A 20,733-nucleotide genomic window follows, 5' to 3' on the forward strand; every position below is an offset into this window, starting at 1 on the left:
GCAGTATTGAACACTAAAGCACTGTCTCCACACTAAATCACAACAGTACAAATTAGAGGACTTGGGAAAATTTGGTCCACATGAGGTTATATCCACAGTCTGCTGTGACCTCCCCTAAACAGCATGACCAAGGACATGTATAGGCAATACCCCGCCTATACTAGGTGCACTCAAGGTCTTCCACAATCCCTAAATGGACACAGATAAACAAAATGCCTAATCAGCAAGGCTGTCGCGCTGCCAGCCTGTGTACACAGGATACATTAAGCATAGTGCTGGATCAAGGGGAACTTCCTCAATGCAAAGCAAGCCACCACCGCTCCCAGCTACTTGGTGTCGCAGCATTGTGACCAGGACACCGCACATTGCAGCTCACCAACTGGAAACTTGGCGACAAACTACACTTGACTTAAAGAGACAAGTCAATGCTACTTTCTCAGCCAAAGCTTACACTTGTAAGCTATTTAATGCCTGTAAGCCTTTCCTGTCTACAGACAGTTGTACCACATGGGCAAGAGCCCTAATTTTTATCAAATTAGTTAATTGCAATGCCTTATTTCTAGGTTACAGCAATAACATATCCAAACTTCAGACCCTACAGAATAATGCGCTAAGAACAGTGTTCAACATTCCCAGAATGCAGCACATTTCAGCTGTCAGACACAGTACAAACTGGCCTGCAGTCAAAGACTAGAATTAACTTCAAATCCCTCACCCTCATGCACAAATGTCTAGCCAATTCTGTACCTAAATATCTAGTTGATAAATTGACCAGAAAAACTTCTGAACGCCCTTTGAGAACTATACACTCACAATACCGGAATGTACCCCGATATAAATTGCAGAAAGCAGGTGGATGCAGCTTCCCAGTGATGGCCGCTAAACTGTGGATCTCGCTACCTATAAACCTTAGTGCAGAACCCTCCTACTTTAGCGTCAGGCAGAACACTAAATCCTGGCTCTTGTCATGGGATGTTAAATTCTGCTCTTTGACTAAACCTCCGTATATATTTCTGCATGTAAGTTTTGTCCATTTGTAATTATTTTGTAAATATTCTGTCTAACTATTCATTGCTGCTCTGTCCATAATTTATGTAACCTGTACCTCAGGGTTTGGTGTGCATTATAAATAAGGAAACAAACAGACCCTCAGCAGCGCTCAAGCACATTGTGGGTACACTGGTGCCCCTGCAACCTGCTCCAGCTACCCCTTCTCACAAGCTCAAAGTGATGACTCTGACATCTGGGCTCACTACCATTCCCGACTTTCTCTAGAAGGTTGCTATGTGGACAAGATTCTGAGCGGGTGTGACCGCAAGGCACACGCCCTTCTTCAAACAAACACATAGTTATGCACTCACTAACTAAATCACACATGATTTGTGATTGAGGTACCCATGGAGTAATGCTACCAGAAAGTGTGCCTTTGGGAAGCATTGCTTCTACCGTAACACTGGGGAAGGAGTATGGTACCGGTTGGATAGATGGTGTCTCAGGACATAGCGGCATAAAAGCCAATGATAGGCATTGGCACACTGCAGCAAGTTTCAATTAAGTAAGTGCAATGTTATGGGGGGGGGGCCGCAAAGTTGGCACAATGTTCCAATTTTATATCTATTCAGCATAATTAATGAGAATGGGATATGTGTTACTTTGTGTTTAAGTTGATACATTTCAGATTTGCACGTGTGCAGCAAGATAAATGTCAAAATCACCAATGCAATCTGGATATGGTGTGCTACGAAGCGCCTAAAAGCTGGGCAACGAGGAGGGGGATTTGTCACAAAGAACCCACTGTGAACAAGCCAGTTATTAAACTGATGGGAATTTACAAATCTACATGCAGTGTGCTCTTTTCAGAAATGAGTTCAACTCTGCAGTCACGTTTTGTGAGGTGAATTCTGAGTGACTGGGAAAAACTGGTTTTGCAGGGTTTGGTGGCTGAAGCAGAGGTAATGAGTAACTGCAACATTAAGCAGATGGTCAGGCGACAGGCCAGCCCATGGTTTTCATGGCTTGGCAGTATCGCGGAAGGAAGATGCAATCTTTTAAGTGCATGGTAGCTTGTTATCATTTGTTCAGGGGAATTCAGCCATTTGCTTTTTGACCAGCAAAAAACCTGGGGTGAATGGACACCTGGGGCAAAAGTTGACAGATACTTCATGGGTTTCAATTGTTTTCTTAGGATGTGACTGGAGGCCATGCATGTTGAATTGGTAGTAATTTAGATTAGAGTGTTCCGAAGATGCCAGCAAGTCGGGGTGGATGAGAATGTTATCGCCAGATCAGCGGAAACCGGTTTAGTCCTCCCCTCCCCATATTGTTTGAAGTACTCTTGCAAACCATGTGCAATTACGTCTTGGATTAGGAGGTCCCAGGCCAGCAGGGACCTGTAATGAATTATATTTGTAAAAAATGTGTTACTATGTGATGATGTTATGACCTACCCGGACAAATCCTAAAAAGGGGTGTGTTGTAGACATGAGCTGAAGATGGTAGTGAAGATAATCTTAACCAATGAGAACGGGGAAATTGGAGAAAGATTGGATTTCCTGTGTATAGGTTTTGACCAATCAAATGTGGGGGGTGGTTTGTAATACAATATATGGGAGTGTTTTAAATGTTGCAAAAATGTGTCAACTTGTGTGGTTCGGAAAGACTCAGGTTAGTTTGACTCTATAAAATCATCTATCTCCCCCAGCTGATTGAACAATAAACATGCTTTACGTACAAACATGAACTTGCTTCTTAAGTGTGTGACAGCATCAGGAAGAAGACACAGACAATTGAAATACAGTTTGGGTTATAAACGTTTATGAAACCAAAAGAAAGGTTAGAAAAAGGCCTAAGTTGCTCTATGCTAAGGTGGGAGTTTCCTACCTAAATGAACTAAGGATAGCCTGTGTCAGGAAGTCCAAATCAAATGTCCATCTTTGTCCAAAACCTATACTTGCCCTCATATCTATTTGTAAACAATGTGTAGGGATGCCAGCATCCAAATGAGAAGTGATTTAAGTTCAGAGCTTCTTCCAGATCTCTACTTGGAAAGGGGGTTTCCCTTCCACAAGGTGCAAAATAGCTCCTAGTCGAAAAAGGGTTTCTCTGCCCCAAGCTTTCAAGTCCTTTCAACTTTCCAAAACAACCCAATTCGTTGGATTACTTCCTAGCTCTTCTGGTTTGGTTACCTTTCACCAATTTCATAGAGTTCAGTTCCTTAATTTCAAATCACACAAGGTTTCCTTTGTATTCAACCACCAGCTTCTTTATGGATGATTTAAGTGTTTTTTTTCCTCCATAGATGAGTATACTCTGTCTAGGCACAGTTGTCAGACCCCTCGGTCTGCTCCTTTATAAGCACATTGCTACTGTTTCAGTTTTACAGTGGTGCTTGGTTACTCACATTTCACATCCTCTTGATGCTTTATCAATGCTTGTTTTGCCACCATTCAATTGTTACACGTTCACATATATTCCTATGCCTTTAGCCAATGCTTGTTCTCTCAGGTTATACAGTTCCTTATATTCATATGGCTCTTGCCAATGCTTGTTCTCGCAAGTTACACAGTTCCTTATATTGAGGAAATTCCACCAAATTGCTTTAATTCGGATCGATATTCAAAAAGTGCTTGCTTTCATTTTCATTCAGATCGGTATTCAAAGTGCACTTGATTTCAATGATATCAGCATTCATTAAGGGGTTCACAAGATTTACGTGTTTGCCTGTTGTCCCGATTTCCCCCTTCCTAGGTTGACTCACCGGTTGGTGCCGACAGCGTTGCAGCAAGGCTCCCTGCCATCAAAAGTTTTCTCCCTCTCGTGAAGCCGCCTCGCTTCGTATCCACATCGGCTCTAAGTGGCTTCACTCCCATCAGCGATACTTCTCTCGCAGCTTGTGCCTCACATTGCAGCTTCGTCTGGTCATGCCAGTTCCCTTTTTGTGGCCTGCCACCAGTTGCCAGCTTCCTTCAGCCTCGCTTCCCACTGCATACACTCTGCATCTTTCCGGGGTTCTAGTGCACTCACTCTGCCACGCCGCCTCACAGGAAAGGTCTGCTTTCGTCCAGCAGTTCGTAAACCTGCTTCCACAGCGGACTCCATTTTCACCGCTGTTTCTGCTTTTAAACCTCCTACCAGGAGAGTGGTCCAAAAAGGACTAGACCACTCGTTGCTGACTAGGGAGATCTGCATTGCTCTTGTTTGCCTTCTCCTCGTCCCAGTACCTAACTGTTGTTTGTATGTGTGTATGTCAAAAAGAGGATGCATTTCTCTAGTTGGTCTCTTTGTCATTGTCATCCCACTACCAAACTGGTGTCTATTGGGGAATGATTTAGGGGAAAAATAGGGTGGGGATTGACTACTATAAAGACTTGGGGACTGTGTACTCGTGGTGTTATCCAAACAGAAATGTGGGATGCCGTGTCTCACCCAAGGTTGCCTCATCCCCACTCCCCAAGTTTCCTTCACCCAGATAGTCCTCCCTCGCATATCCCACTCCCAGGGTCAGAATCCGATAGGGACAGCCTTTCCCGGGACACCTGGCAGGAGGATATATTGGCGAAAGAAGTGAGGCTGCCCTTAGATTCCTCACAAGTGGTGTGCCGGCTTTAGGTTAAGGTGTTTAAAGGCCCAGGTAAACAACAGTAAGCGCAGGGTTACACCCCTTTATAAGCTGAGGTTGCTTTTTGATTCCAAAAAGAGAAACCTGAATAGTGTCCGTTGTGTCACAGAACACCAAGTTTACTTTAAAGAAATCCAAATATACACTGTAAGAAACTGCAGCACAGTTGCCCAAACAAACATTACACACTGAAAACTCCATAAGAAGGGAAACAGAAGTCCAAATGGGAAACAACTGCTTCAGAGTATTGAGGAACTCTCTCCTGCTAGGTAGGTCTGGCTGGCACTGAAGCAAGGGGCACTGTGTATTCCCACCTTATCCAATGACATCACGTTTACAAGCGCTTACTCCCCTCAATATCTATCCCTGCTAATAAGGCACAAGATCAGTGACGGGGTTGATAGTTGCAATCCTCACAAAGCACTCTCAAAACACCATTGAGAAGTTTGGGTTGAGCATTGGGACAAAAAAGCTGGACACTAAATACTACACTTTTATTCCTTTAAAGCATAACATTTATGCACAAGAGGTTTCACCATCAATGGGAAAAACCTCAAAATAGGTCTCCTGACAGCTGGGAAGTTTCTGGAACACAAGAGTTTAAGAAAATAAAATCAGTACTTCTCCAAGTCGCTTTCTGAAGAATTTCTTGTGGGATGGTGGGACTTTATTCTCGAGGTTGGCAATATGGTACCAACTGCAGCATCATACACGTAGCCAAGGATAACCTCCCTCCATGTGTGTGCAGTGAACAGAGAAGAGGCAACCAGAGTGTACGGAGAGGTTTTATTTAGAACTGAGTGAAAGTCTCCTTTTGTACGAGTGTTTCTTTATTGCAATTTCCTTTCAAGTACATTGTGTAAAATTATCAGTAAAAAAATGATATATTGCTGCTCTATCATGCAAGAACGTAAGAACCAATCGCCGTAGATTTTCATAAACCTGCTTAATCCTTGCACACAGCCCAACCCTAACACTCATAAGCAGACTTAACTTTAGCAAACATTAGAAGGTAGAATGAACATACGTACAGGAGGGTCTTGGAAAAAAAGAGTCTTTATATATCAATGCTGGTGATACTTTGTTGAGTAGCTTTTCTTTTTCATTACCTCACACTCTTCTGTGCTCTTTTTTTGTCCCTCAGTTTGGTTCATCTGTCTCAGGTTGCATCTCCTGCGCATCGCTCTCAGGTTCTGTCAGGTGCGTGTCACTTCCTGCTTCCGGTGGCTGCTCATTGCTTTGTGGCACTGAGTGATGGGCAACACTCCCTGGCTGTGTGTCGCTCCCTGAATCAGAGTCACCGGGATCCAACATCTCTGAGACACTCCTATGCGGCATCAGTTGTGTGATGCTCCCTGCTGCCAATAGCTGTGTGCTGCTATCAGAATCACACTCCTCCAATTCACCCTCAGGCCACACCAGTTGGCCACTTACTCTGCGTCCAACCAACTCACGGATCAGTGCTAAAAAGAGAAACAAAATGTTCATTCACTTAGGCCACACATCAACATTCAGCCAAACCACAAGAGCTGTATGCATAAGAAAACTTGGCTATATTGAAAAATGACAAGAAACAGTGTTTGAGGATTGCACGGGCTACATTTGCAATACATAAGAAGCAGTCGCTGAAAGAGAAGGAATACTTACTTACCAGTAAAGAAGTACTCCAGAACTGGTACTTTCATTTGAGTCACGGGGTATTGTTTGTGTCCCGATGCCGCAGCTTCTCAGAACACCAGTAAAAACTTTCTGTAAGTTTCCAGCCAGCCTTTTTCATAGGGCAAAAGTGCCCACATTTTGGGCCTGGTGATGTGGGGTAATGGTAGCGTACAGAGAAAACAATTAAGAACATATTACTCTAAGTTGAGTGACCAGAAAAAGCATTACAAAATTCGACTTTTCTTCATCAGTTAGATTTCTGACTACCTCAGACTGATAAGAGAAAATAATTGATCGCCCTACTCCATTATTTTCTTCTACTATTCCCGGTAGACTCCTCATTTCAGCTCAAAGAGGGGAGTTCTGTTCAAGGCTCGTGGTGGATCTTTGGATGGATAGAGTTTACGTTTAAGGGTAGGGGTGAGATGTGGCGCGAGTTCCTCCCATGACGCAGGTTTCAAGAAATGCAATACCGAATAGAATAAAATAAAACAATAACTAGGGCTACGTTTCAGTTTTTCCAGATCACGAAAGAGCCTGGCCACCAGATTTTGAACCCCTGGGGGCTTTGGTGTTTGCTTTTTCGTGGCCACTGTGTACAGGCAGTTACCCCCACCACGTCAAGAGAGACTGATCCTGGGATTTCTGTTTGCAGGTTAGTCTAAGCAAGTGAAAGGACCCGGAGTGAAAAGTTGAAATGTGGTGCTTTTCACAATGGCCACTTCCTACTCAGTAAAGGAGAGTTCAGATGAGTTTCTACAGGAACTTTACCCAACGAGGATGGGCAGCAAAGCGACATCAGTGATAGTCACCATGATTTCCTACTCGGTTCCGTTAAATCCAATGGTAGCAGCGAGGCTGGCATTCTGCAATGCTGTGCTGTTTGATCCTTCTCCAGGCCTAGGTGGATCTGCAGTTCCTCCAGGAAGCATTTGGATCCGTAACGGATCGCTTCTGCCAGAGGGTACTGTACATGTTGACTAGTAGTGGCAAGGGTGATGAGTTCTGGGGCACTACAACTGAGGTCTCTTGATGGCGTGGTGGCAGCAAAGCCAATCCAGACATGTTGAACGCGGGTCACAAGAAAGGACCAGATCCAGCCTGGAGTAGTTCGCGAAATTCCATTAAGGAACTCTCGGTGTTGAGGGTGGATTCTCAATAAATGTTAGAAATTGGGGGCTCGGGACAGGATTTAGCTTCCTATTCCTGACCCATGACAAGTAGATTGTGACAGTCTATTAATGTTGATGCAATTGCATTAAGGTGGATGGAAAGTCATCTTTGTTTTGTTAAAAGTGCCGCTAGTTCCATAGAGGTGCATAGGTAATTAAGAGCGTGTAAGAAATTAGAGTGAGGAAATCAAGCAGGAACAGGGTGATTTTGCCCCTGCATAAAGAAAGTTTTATTAAAGTGCAAAAAGCCAATCGTGAAAATGACTACAGTACAAATTGGGGAAGCCAGGGAGCATCTCCTACCTAAATTATTTCTCAAAGGAGAATGGGTTCAAGATGATGCAGGAAACTGGCAAACCAGAATTGTGCAGGGACTTACCTCAGTAAGCAATGATATTTGGCTTGAAGCCAGCATATTGCCAAAACACTTGAAGCATTTTATATGACCACAACTGCTCGCGATGAACAAATACAAATGGTTCAGCTAACTGCTCAGTTATATTTTCATTTGCTTTTAGTGCAATGGTGTTGGTAAAATAGTGAGGCTAGTAGGATGAATCCGGCTGGAGACCTGTCACAGGCCCAGGGTCTTGTTCAACAACACAAAGTCGAGTTAAAAGCACTGCAGCAAGTGAGAGCAGAGCGTGACCCACAGTTTTCTGCACTGACAAATGCACATAAAGAGTGTGTAGAAAATCTGAGCACAAAGCAACATAAGCTAAATAACCAGGCTGCTCATAATAGAGTCATTTTGGAGGACATTATCGCATCCCAATCAGAAATAAAACAAACAATCGAAAACTGAAAATAGTCAATTAGTTATCAAAATAGTCAATTAATTATCAATGGGGTCGATTCCAAAAATAAGTTTGATTAGATACATCAGCAGGTAAGTACTCTGAAACAACAGAGAACGCAGCTGATTCAGGAAAAAGACCTCTTGAAACAGGATAACAGCGTCCTATTACAGAGGACAAATCAGTTGGAAATGTAGGTAGAACGGGAACACTCAGGTTCTCAGGAACTTACCAGAATTAGAGAAGAAAGGAATGAGCTTGCAGAGTGAGTGAGGCAAATAGAAGCTGAACTATTAGAGACAGCAAAATGTAGGAATGAACAAGAGCAAGAGATTAGTCTCCTGAAGGAAAAGCTCCTTGAATATGTACAAAGTTTCCAAGGCGCACACAGGGAAAATGAATCACTTCAACAGGAGGTGCAGCAAACACAGGATCGGTTGGTAGCTCAGAGTAGGGTGCATGAGATTAATCAGGCCTAAGTGTCAGAATTAAAAAGCCAGCTCTCTGACTACCAACAGCAAATACATTTACTTATTATTTATTTATTTTATTTATTTATTACATTTGTTACTCGCCCAGACCCATGGGTATCACAGCAAGGTTACAGACAGCTTAAGATTGCATACATTACAGAGGTAGGCAGGGCGCAGTTATATTGGAAACAAAACACAGAATAACGCAGAGGTCGCATGTTCATAGCACAGGAGTATGTACATAGAGGAGAGACATATTTACAACATAATTTAAGGGCTATGTTATTGAAACTGATTAAATGGCCAAGTTTGCAACAGCTTTTTGAACCCCTTGAGGGTTTCCTAATTTTTGATGGAAAGTGGGAGAGTATTCCAGTGTTTGGGGGCCAATTATTGGAAACTTTTGCCCCCTGTTCTCATCTTTTTGTAGTGGAGTATTGTCAATAGTGAGTGGTTATTAGATCTTAATGATCTGGTGCTTTTTCTTTTAGATATTAGATGGTTTAAGTAGATGGGGGCATTTTCATGGAGGCATTTAAAGGTGATGCACAACGTTTTGAATAAAACTCTGGCTTTGATAGGAAGCCAGTGGTGCTCTCATCTGGTTTTGGAAATGTGACCAGATTTTCTTATTCCAAGGGCAACCCTTAGGGCTTTATTTTGTATCATCTGCAATTTATTGAGGTTGGTGTCTGTGGTGCATAGTAGTAATACGTTGCAACAATCAAGTCTTCATAAAAGCAGGGCCCTGGCTAGGGTGATGCAGTTAGTGGTGGTTAGGAATTGGCGGCTGAGAGAAATGAGCTTAGAGGTGTAGGAGGTGGAAGATGAGAGTGCGCTGATGTGTTTGGTTAGGGAGAGGTTTGAGTCCAAGTAGACTCCTAATGTTTTGACATACTTAAGAACTGGGATGATAGTGCCGTCTATGTTAATGGTGGCATAGTCTGGCTGCAGGGTGTTTATTTTGGATTGTGAGTCCACAATGAGCATCTCAGTCTTCATCATTGAGGCAGAGGCCGTTTAGAGCCATCCAATTTTAGACTATGGAGTACATGTTATTTATGGTAGATGTATCTTGTGTGTAGTTTCCTGTAAGAGTGATAAGGATCTGGGTGTCATCTGCAAAATTGGTGTAGATGACACCCATATCGTCCAGCGCTGAAAAGAGAAGCTTAGTGTACGTGTTATAAAGTGTGGGAGAAAGGCAGGCTCCTTGTGGGACGCCGATGGGGACCGGTACGGGATCTGCTGGTTTTTTGCCTATGCACACTCTGGAAGTCACTTCCACAAGGAAGAATTTGATCCAGGTGGTGGCAATCTTGGAGAAGTTGAAATCTTTAGCTAGGGAAGTGCAGAGTTTGTTGTGGTCCACAAGGTCGTACGCTGCAGAGAGGTCCAATATTAGTAAATACACCGTTTTCCCCGAGTCTCTGATAGCGTCCATTTGGATTTTGAGGTCCAATAGAGTGGTTTCTGTACTATGGTTAGGGCAGAAACCGGATTGTCCGATTCCAAGGAGTTGGTTCTGTTCTAAGTGTGCTTGAACTTGGTTATAGGCTATTTTGCCAACGATTTTGAATAAGAACGGGACCGTTGTTAGAGGTCTATAGTTTGTGGGCACAGTAGGGTCGAGGTTGGGCTTTCGAAGCAGGGGGGTGACCCAAGCTTCCTTGATGCCAGCTGGCACCATGTTTTTGTCAAAGGAGGCATTTATACATTTCGTTATGATGGGAGTCAGTGCATGGGCACAGGATTTGACTATTTTTTGCAGGGACAGAATCTCCCTTGCAGTTGGAGGCTTTAAGCTTGGATATGGTGTTAAACACTAATTCCTGTGAAACTGGAGTGAATTGGAAGATTGGTTTGGTGTTGTCATTAGAGGGAGGAGTGTGCATATCAGTGGCGGGTTTATCTGCAAGGAGTTGTTTTTTAGTTTGGATTTTATTTTGAAGGAGGTTTATCTTGGCAGCGAGAGCATCTTGGATAGTAGTGCACCATTCTTTACTAGAATTGGTGCAGTTAGTAGTTGGTGTGGGATTTTCCAATTCTTTAAGGATTGAGAATAATTCTTTTGAATCGGAAATTACTGATTCAAGTGTTAAAGGCGCTGGCTTTATGGGTGATAATGGCTTTTTTTAAAGTTCTGTTTGCTTCCTGATAGGATGTTTCAGTTTCTGGTGAAGGATGTTTTCTATAGGTGTGTTCATTGTCTCGTTTGGTTGTCCTGAGTGCGACCAGTTCCTCATTGAACCAGAAACACAATCGTTTTTCTGAACGCTTGGTTTTGGTGATGAGTGGGGCTGCTACATTGATAGTAGATGTGAGGCAGTTGTGGTGAGCAGCTGCTAGAGTATTGGGGTTTTCATCCGGGATGGATATCGCGTCTAGTGCTTTGGACAATAGTGGTTCTAGGATTTCTGGATTGAGTTTGCAGAGGTTTCTGGTTTCATACAAATTAGAGATTTTAGTCGTGGTTGCAATGGGTTCAGGGGTGTTGATGGTGAACATAATATTGTGATGGTCAGACCAGTCAACAGGTGTTAGAGTCAATAGAGATATCTGTGTTGAGTGATCGGATCCAATCAAGGATTCTATCTTTGATGTGGGTGGACGAGTTGACTAGCTGCATAAAGCTCATGTCCTTCATGGAGGCGTGTAATGCTTCTGCTTTGTGATCATGGCTATCATTGAATCCTAAATTCAGGTCTCCTAGGAGGATATATTTATTGTTGGGCTTGATGAGTGGTGCTAAACGTAGTGGGATGCCTGTCTCTGGTTGGCTATTTGAATTGGGGGCTCTATAGAGGACTACTACATTAATAGTTGTTTTTCCGTTTATGGGAAATTTGGCTAGCAGGAGTTCGTAGCCTTTTAGGCTTTCAATTTGGCATGCTCTAAATTGGAGAGAGGTCTTCGCGATGATGGCCACGCCACCTTCGTGTGAGTGGGATAGTATAGTCAGGGGGGATGGCTATGTTGAGGTGAGGTCCAGAGGCTTGATGAAGCCAAGATTCAGTGATGAATAGTATGTCCAGCTTTGATTCAATAAGGTCATGTACTTCGATAGCATGAGCTTCTAATGAGCGAGCATTTATGAGGGCACATTGGAGGGTGGAGGGGAGTTTAGGTGAATGGGTTTCTTTAGTTTTTATGGTCATACTTCTATTGGTGGTACTTATTTTGGAGTTCCTTTTGGGCAGGGGAGAACGGCCGCTAGGGGGAGGTTTAGTCGAAGAGGTGGTAGCTGGAGACTCTTGGGCTGTATGATACTTGACTTGATGCAGGGTTCGTGCTCATAGGCGTAACGGTCTGGCTTTACCTGAGATGGGTAGTGATTGGGTTTCTTCTGAATGACTGAGCTTCTGAGTGTGCATTGGTGGATTGGTGAAGGTGGTGAGAGAGAGGGCCTTGGTGTTAGCTTTGAGGGTGTTGTCGATGGATATTGGGAATGGTGAGGGTGAGGGCAAGAAGGGCGTAGGGCAGGGGATGGGATGGGATGGGATGGGATGGTGCCACGGACAGGCTGGATTTGAGAGCCCATTTGTATGTACATTGTAGTGGCTTCCAGAGCAGGGAATGTGGTTAGGAGTAAGAAGGAAGTGGAACATGATGATCATTGGCCAACTGAGCATGATTGGATATGGCTATGAGTATGGGTGGTCAAAGTTTATCTAGGCCCAAGGATTGATGTGTAAATGTGTGGATTGGTCACACAGGTGCGCATAAGAGCTAAGTTTCCCATGGACAAGGTATCTAGTCTGGCCAGGAGGTACACAAACTATTTGTATGTGGGCTAATAGGCTAGTCTATAATAACACTGTCGTATGACAATTGTATATACACTAGTTAAACTGTTGTGTGGCATTTAAGTATGCATTAGTATGACTGTGAACTGGCCGCAAATGCATTTATCAATTCGACAGTAATTGGCAATAAATTGAGCAACAGTGATGATAGTTTCTTGCAGTGAAGCACATGGAAACCAGTGGTGGTTTACAGTTGAATTAGGCAGCAATAGTGATATAATTAGCAGCAGTGCAGATACTGACAACCAGGCAGAGGCTAGAACACAAATAGGAAGCAGGGAGGATATTATCTAGCAATTTCCCAAGTAACAGATAGTCTATAGATAGCACACAATTTTTCCCCTTAGTTAACTATGGAGTCCCGCGTGCAAGGCTCAAAACGTATATATTACAGGCATTGATGATACAAAAATCAGTACGCATTGCATGAATATAGTTCAGAATTAGTGGGAGGACATTAGTGCTATGGTGTTACAAACTATAACTAGATTGTTGTGGCACTGTCGGCACGGAAAGTACGTATTTTGGAAGGTAGTAGGGACTGTAGGGTATTGGTTCACAAACAACATTGATTGCTGGGTATGCAGCTTACTTCGTGGTGTGTGCAAAAGAGTTTGAGCTGCACCCGCGAAACAGCTCACAAACAGGGGCAAAACAGGCCCTTTACACTGCAGTCCTTTACATGAAGGTGCCGGCGGATGCACCTCGTTAAGAGGATCCTTGTTGCTTAGCAATGCATAAACAAAAAACTAGGCAGCCATTTTGGGGAGGCGGCCTGCAGCCGAATATGCAGCCCTGTAGAATGGGGAGCACAACAGGGGCTGATTACTGGATCCGTGTGAGTCAAATGGCGCGGGGATGGCCGTGGAGTAGATCAGCATGGGCCCAGGACCACAGGAGCGGGTGCAATGCACATTGCTGGATCTCACCGATATCTCGATGAGCGCGATGTGTGTGTGCGGGCGGGATCAGCTGATGTGGTCTTGTCGTCTGGTGGGCCTGTAGGCCTCATGGAGTTGGATTGAGGCTGGATGGAGGCGAGAGGGCTTCTGCCCAACCCAAGGAAACCGCTGCAGTATTTATTTAACATTTGTAGAGCGTGCCAAACCCGTGGGCATCTGGGCGCTGGAGTGCAGGTAATACACATTACAAGAGTTACCACAGGCACCAATGGAAGACATAGGCTTAACATATATCAGATTAAGCATAATTTACAGTAATGAAGTATATACAGATAAAGTAAACCCGTAAGTATAAACAGATGCAGTAATCATCACTAACATTTACATATACAGTCTTATTCACATAAGTAATTTACAGATGTAGTATTATTGTAAAGTGAAGCTACTGAGATAGACATGTGTGAGAGCCTCACCAAGGAAATTGAAAATTATAAACAGGACCTGAGGCACCCTGACCAATTAGGATGTGGGACAAGGACCACTGATCAAGGTGAGGCACCCTTCCCACAGGAGGCTCATGCCAGTCATTTACAACCTCTCGTGCACAAATGGGAACCAACCTCATGCATGCCACCTATCAAGAGCATGGTGACATGAGGCAGTTAGACATACTTAGGCCTAGCCCAACTGATCAAGTAGGCCAGTCCCTGTCTGATATTGATGAGTATTAATTTCTACCACAAAAAAGGGAAAATGACTAGACCAGTGTTTCCTGGGAAGTAAGGAATAATATGCTAAGTACTTCAGACCATGAAAACTCTTATGAGGAGAAAGTCAGGGAGTTAGATTGTCTTAAGATGCGATTACAAAGAGACCACCATGCCTGCTTCGATGAAGAAGAAAAGCGAGGCCCTCAGTGTAGGAAGGGCATTCTTAAAACCTCCATATATTCAGGGGAAGGGTGGGACTTCCCCAGACTCCCTTGTAGGAGGAATGAGGAAAATGGGTTCTATGCTGAGCTTGTGGGATGTTTTTATCCACGCATCCAAGCCCTACCTCAAAACTGTGCAGTACTGACATGAAAACATCATGATGGCCAGAGCTTCCCAGGAAATGCACAGGGAAATGCATGAAGAATAGGCTGCCACTCATTTTTGCCGATGTTATGGGCACAGAAGGACACTGCCTAAAACCACCATTGGACTACCCACACAGTAGTCTGAAACCATTGGGAATGGCAATGCTGATTGCCAAAAGCAAACCCATAACTGTTGGGAATTCATTTTCTTAAATCCCAAAAAGGGGTGCAGTACCAGTACTCACCACTATCCAAAAGCCGGCGTTTTAAAACCACCAGATTTTGTAGAAAACTGAATAAATGAACCCAAAACATGCCAAAGAAAGACTTACTGAGAGGTCGATCCAATGTAAAGTTATATTCTGAAGTGACTTGAAGGTTTATAACAAGACTGGCTGAGCTGTGGATTTCAGCAGTTTAAGTAAATTTGGACTGAAAGACACTAAAAAAATCTAAATGTTTAAAAGAAATGAGTGACCTACTTTGAGTGTCACATAGGTTGCAATTGTTTAAATGTCATAGTTTTGAACTTAGAATCAGCATTCTAGCTGCATATGTAAAAAAATTGTCTTGACTTAAACTGGGGAACAAAAAGTGACATTTTATCTGAAACCTGGCTTAAGGAACTGAATTCTGCCTGGCAACTACCCCCCATCAGGAGTGAAACTTGAGTCACAGCTGTGTTCCCAGGCCTATCTGCCTTTTGCTGGCCACACTAAGGATATGCCATCTCTCTGATAATTGAATTAAGGGGAGCCCCCACAGAATACAGGAGCTCTGAACAAAGCCCTGTCCTGACCCAGGCAGATGGTTTATTGCAGATGTCGTAAAAGTAGCTTCCTCCTGAAGCAAAGGGGAGGGGCACTGCCTGTGAGAGCAAGCTGGCTTGGCAGAACTGGAAAAACCAGAAATTCAACCTTGTGCTGGAGGAAAACCACAGCCCTTTGGGGCCAGAACATAACTCTAAAAAGATGAATAACTCGTAGTACGGACTTGTGAAAATTATTTAAATGACACCATAATTCTTGTGATTTTTCTGCCCACGTTTTAAGACGTGCTAGGACCCGGTGGTATGTTCAGGGGGGTTTTAGCGGAAAAGAGGATATTACTCAAAATGTGTGCATGTGAAAAATCTGACACTTCATCAACTAATGTCCATACTCCTTGCGCACATGTGTGTAAATTTGGGGTAATGTCCGGTATTGCAAACCAGTTGAAAAGTGCAAAATATTGCCATTTCTGAATGCAAGCTCCCAGGAAGAGCAGAGTTTGAACAGGGTATACCTCCTGTAATGCATGATGGGTGCATATGATTTTAAAACAACACGTACCTCTGCAAATATGCATTTGGTTCAAATCTAGATTTGTGTGTAAATTGACAGGAGGAGTGGACTTTCTGCAGGCTGTAAAATGACATCACTCTGACACAACTTAGCTCCCCCAATCAGGGGAGGAATGAAAGCTTGGCCAATAATAAGTGGAGAGGGGTAGGGTCTAGTGATGCTGCACACACACCCATAAAAAAACACATAAAAGCAGACAGACAGGACAGATAGGGACCTTCAAATCCATTTGCAGCTGGAAGCTCTGCCGGGAAAATCCATACTTTACCTCCATCAACTTCAGAGACCCAGACCAGCAGAGTAGAGCTGACCTGTTAGCAGAACCAGAGAGAGCTGAACCGGAGTGCAGTCCAAAACCTGACCAGATCCGTGGCAAGGCATATTTCTAAATATATTGTGAGTACATAGCAGAACTGTGCAGAACCAATCTCCTAGTTAAAATTATATAATTCAATCTATTTTAATCTAAGTAGAACTGCCTCCTAACTGTTATCTATCATTTGTAAAGCTGTCACTTGTCATTTTCTAGTTGCAAGCTGCACTTGTCTTTTTGAACTTTAAAATTTCAAATCTGAAAAACGACCTTTATTTAATCGCTCATATCTCCGTGACCGTTTGTCCTAGAGACTTGCAGTAACTTTCCTCGGAAAGCTTAGAATCGTGGCTTTCCTACGAACCTAGAACCGCATTCCTACCCCCTATAGTTATGCCGTAATCGTGAAAAACGCACTCGTGAATTTTGCCGCGATTTGCAAATTTCTCCACGTGTGAATACAGAAGCTTCTTGCTTTCATTTGCCAAAAATTCGTTTAACCTACCAATTACTCCTAGATCCTTGCTAAAGTGAGCCTGGACTAATATTAACTTGATTTCACTCACCCTGAACCTCCTAGAGGGAATTAAAAGCATTTTAGCATATTTTTCACTTTATTGCCAGCACATATAAAAGCATTTTGCCTGTGTTTTAAACTTCTGTAGTCTAAGTTGCTGGGTGAACTGAATTACATTTGAATTGCATTTCTGAGAATTGTGTGCCTTCCTTCCATTTCCCTGCATTGCATAAAAGGGGGGGGGGGTGAATTGTCCAAGAAAGTGATTACATTGTCTTTGCTGAAATCCTATCAAGTTATTTTCTTTACTGCATTTCATTCCACATTGCATCCATTTGAAACCATAAAAGTATTGTTGCTATCTTATCCATTTCATGTCAACTCCTTAGTGATTATCAAGAAGTGTGCTAGTGCCAGATTCTCCGTTGTTAATCTTTATTATCTCAGATTAAGTGTGATATTCAATTATTAATTTATTATAAAGTGTGATAGATATATATTGCTTTACTTCTCAAATAAACCTTTTAACTTGCAAAACAGAACTACTTCTTGGCTCAGTGGGGTCAGGGGGATTCTGCGAGAGGGGTGTTATATAGGGGTGGTCATCCAGAACGCATGAACTGGACATAAAGATATATCAATAAGGGTTTTCATTCAGTATTCTAGACTAGGCGTTGACTTGGCTGTAGTGCTGAATTGAATCCTCTTACAAGCCTAAAAGGAACTCCAGGGAGAGTGGCCCCGAGAGTTCACTTTGGCCCAGGCAAGAGGAGTCCAGACCCCATGGTTCTGGGAGATATTCCCAGTCTCAGAGATAGTGAGCGCCTAGAAGACCAGGAAGGGAGTACCAGTAGCAGCTCTGAGTGAGAAGGTGAATTGCATCTGGTAAAGATGAAGAAAAATACAGGGAAACAGAGGGTTTTGTGAAAGACCCAAGTAAGACAAATCAAAGCCATAAAGAGCTTCCTGACCCCATACCACAAGAATGCCAAGTATTCGGCATGGGAGCAGCTGGAACTTTATGAGCAGATGATGGCATCATTCCAAATTTCTATAGAGTTTGTTAAATGGACGTTCTCACCTGACTACTCCAGTTTCTTTGCAGGACTGGAGGTCCAGGATCATCATAAATGGTCCACTTATAAGGCAGCCATACAAAAAAATAATTCCAACCATAGGAACCCACAAGAGGCCTGTAAGGCTGCAGATAACTTGCAGTGTGGGGAAAATCGGGTGCCTAGGGAGTTTGTGCAGGCGTTAAAGCGGGCATTTGCTCAGACTTCCCGGCGGGTGAACACCAATGGTAGGGAGTTTATAACTACGTCATGCTCTCCCCAAATACACAAGGACTCAGTTGGTGCATGTCTTTTATGTGCATATGACCCTGGATTGGGAGATTGGACAGGCCACCAGGATTTATGAGGTTCAAAAGCCTGCTGAGAGTAAACATACTGTGAAAACCCCCAAACAATCTAACACCCATCCTGCTGCAAAATTGGCAGAGGTAAAAACTACCCCTCCATTGGATCTGGATATGGGGGGCCTAAAAGTAATCCTCCTGCCAACAAGAAAAATGGAAAGCAGATGGGACTCCCATACCCAGCCCAATCGAATGGCGGGGGCCCAGAACAATGATCTCTCTATCCCTGCCACCTGCAAGTCCTTGGTACAAGGGTACACAACAAATCTTGGGGTATGTGTACACTTCACTGGCCCAAGGGGGTAGGAACTAATCAGGTAAGTACTTCCCAGGAAACTTCCCTCAGGAAAGAAGTATCCCTCCACCTCCCAATCTGACCTTTTACCCCAGATATCCCGCACACCAGAACTTACAAAACAATCCTCCTCTCCCTCCCTGGTTCCAGGACAATTGATCCCTGAACCCAGGAGAAGAGAGATTCAGGATGGAAAATTATGGGAGGAATTTCCAGTACCCAAACTACTCTGGGAGAAGAGACAGTTCCCCCTTTCAGGAGCAGCAGAGGTTTTAACTGAGACCTCCCTACCACCCAGGCAAGCTCTCGCAACCGGAGCGTCAGGTCCAGCAACTGACCAATGATCTGGGGCACATGCTGAAGGCTCAGTCCAACTCTCAACCTAACACTGCTTCCCAGAATTCCCCAACACACAGGTCTGATGCCCGAGTGAGGGAATGATGGTAGTAAACCTCAGACAAACCACAGGTTCTGGCGCAGGGGACCCAGGTGGAGGGGAGATGCCAAGCCCTTGAGGAAGCTTCCTTTCTCACCCAAAGAGAACCCCTAAAAACCTCTCAGTTTGAAGAGTCTTTTACCCCCAAAATGTTAGAACCCAAAGAGCAAAGGGTAAGTAGGAGAGGCCAAAGAAGAACCCAGTTTGTGGAGGAACTCCGGATTATCCCCTTTGAAAGAGAAGAATCCCTGGAGGATTCAGGTAAGCAGACCCTCTCTTTAAAAAACTGGGGGATCCCTCGCAAAGAAAAATGGGTCCCAAAAGACCCTTAGTGGGACAGGGTAAGAATGGAGACCAACCCAAAACCAGAAAGTATTCAACCCCAAACATGTGAGCCACACAGAAGTGAAATGGAGGTGGTGTCCTTTCTCCAAATAGGTTCGGAGAACTGTTGCCAGGTAACGGGGGACAGCCAAGGAGCCGGGGAAAAGGAGGATTTCCCAACAACTCCCACTGCAAGTTGCAAAGTATTTTGTTTACAGATTCCCAAGGTACGACACAGAAAATTGGCCAAGATCACACAGTGTTGGAGTTCAATATTAAGAAAATAACTACCATGCTGTCAAATAACTCACACTTTCTTTGCACCTTGAAGGAGAAAGAAGGCTGATTTTATGCGTTGGTTAAGGTGCAAGGTCAGTGTGAATTATCAGCTTTGGTGGATACTGGATCCCAATCCACCCTCCTGTCAAAAAGGACCTTTAACCCACTAAATGGAGGACGAGGAGAGGGCCTCCAAATTCCACTCACACGACTTCCCAGACAACTCGAAGGGACGTCGGGTCTGGACATAAAAATTGGACAGCAGTGGCTGAAACATCCAGTGATTGTTGTGACTCCAGAGGGCACACCTTGTTTACTGGGGAACAATCTCCTGAGGAGGTTATCACCTCTGATTGACTGTGTAAACAAGGTCCGCTGGATTCAGACTAACAGCCCTATCAAATACAAAATTATTACCAATTATGTAAGCCTGAATGGTACCTGTCACGTAATTGAGCAACTCTGAGAATGTAGAGTTCCATTTAAAAAAAAACCAAGTCCCAGACATCACAGTCATCTCTGTAGGAGAACAATGGGTGATGGCAACCCTTCTCCATTCTTGAAAAATCAACCTTCTTCTCAGTTTTAAGTGGCAATGAACACTGGAAGGGAACACCCTAAAATGTTACACCAGTCCCAAATCAGAAGAACTTTGGAGTCCTGTGAAACCAGACAAGGCAGAATCTGCTCACAGTCCGACGGTCATTCAGAAAAAGGGCAAGCAGTTGTTTTCCCCCACACTCAGTTAAATGAGGGGGGAGGAACCAGTGCTTGCCAGAGTATGCTTGAATAATGGAAGGAGCTTCATCAGCGAAGAATTACTCAGGAAACTCCCAAAAGATCAGGCCATTCCTATATTTAAATTGATTGACAAATGGGAAGTAGGTCTGGAAACCCCAAATTCCAAAAGCATAGACCATAACTGTTGAGTTGTGAGAAATGTCCCTTCTGCCTTTTATCTGGGAAGTGACATTCTCACCCGATTCACAATCAATTTGGACCTAATTAATAAGAAAGCCTGGTCCCGACTGGGGAGTAACTCAATGGGCTTTGCTGGTGACAAAGGCCTCAGGAAGAATAGAGGTAACACCAGAGGCTAGTTGAAGTGGAATTCCGACTGAACCTTCGGCATGAAAGAGGGGTGCGTAAGCAGCACCACCCTCGATTCATGGAAAGTCACGTATTGCTGTTTGCAGGATAGGGCCTGTATCTCACCCACCCTCCTGGCCGAGGTGATGGCCACAAGGAATGCCATTTTCCATCCGAGGAACTCGAGAGGGGCCTGATGCATTTGCTCAAGG

At 43.9% G+C, this 20,733-nt stretch overlaps 1 protein-coding gene across 1 annotated transcript in view; it reads right to left on the reverse strand.

Moving 5' to 3' along the window:
* Window positions 1-5,387: 5,387 nt before the first annotated feature.
* Window positions 5,388-20,733, reverse strand: part of RSPH3 (radial spoke head 3) — a 145,242-nt gene continuing 129,896 nt past the window's right edge. The window contains exon 8 of the mRNA XM_069607888.1: window positions 5,388-6,081. Coding sequence (XP_069463989.1) covers window positions 5,759-6,081 — 323 coding nt within the window. The 3' untranslated portion in view covers window positions 5,388-5,758. The remainder of the gene's footprint in view (window positions 6,082-20,733) is intronic.

The sequence above is a fragment of the Ambystoma mexicanum genome, chromosome 4q (assembly GCF_040938575.1).
Source record: "Ambystoma mexicanum isolate Mex_15411 chromosome 4q, UKY_AmexF1_1, whole genome shotgun sequence".
Taxonomy (NCBI): Eukaryota; Metazoa; Chordata; class Amphibia; order Caudata; family Ambystomatidae; genus Ambystoma; species Ambystoma mexicanum.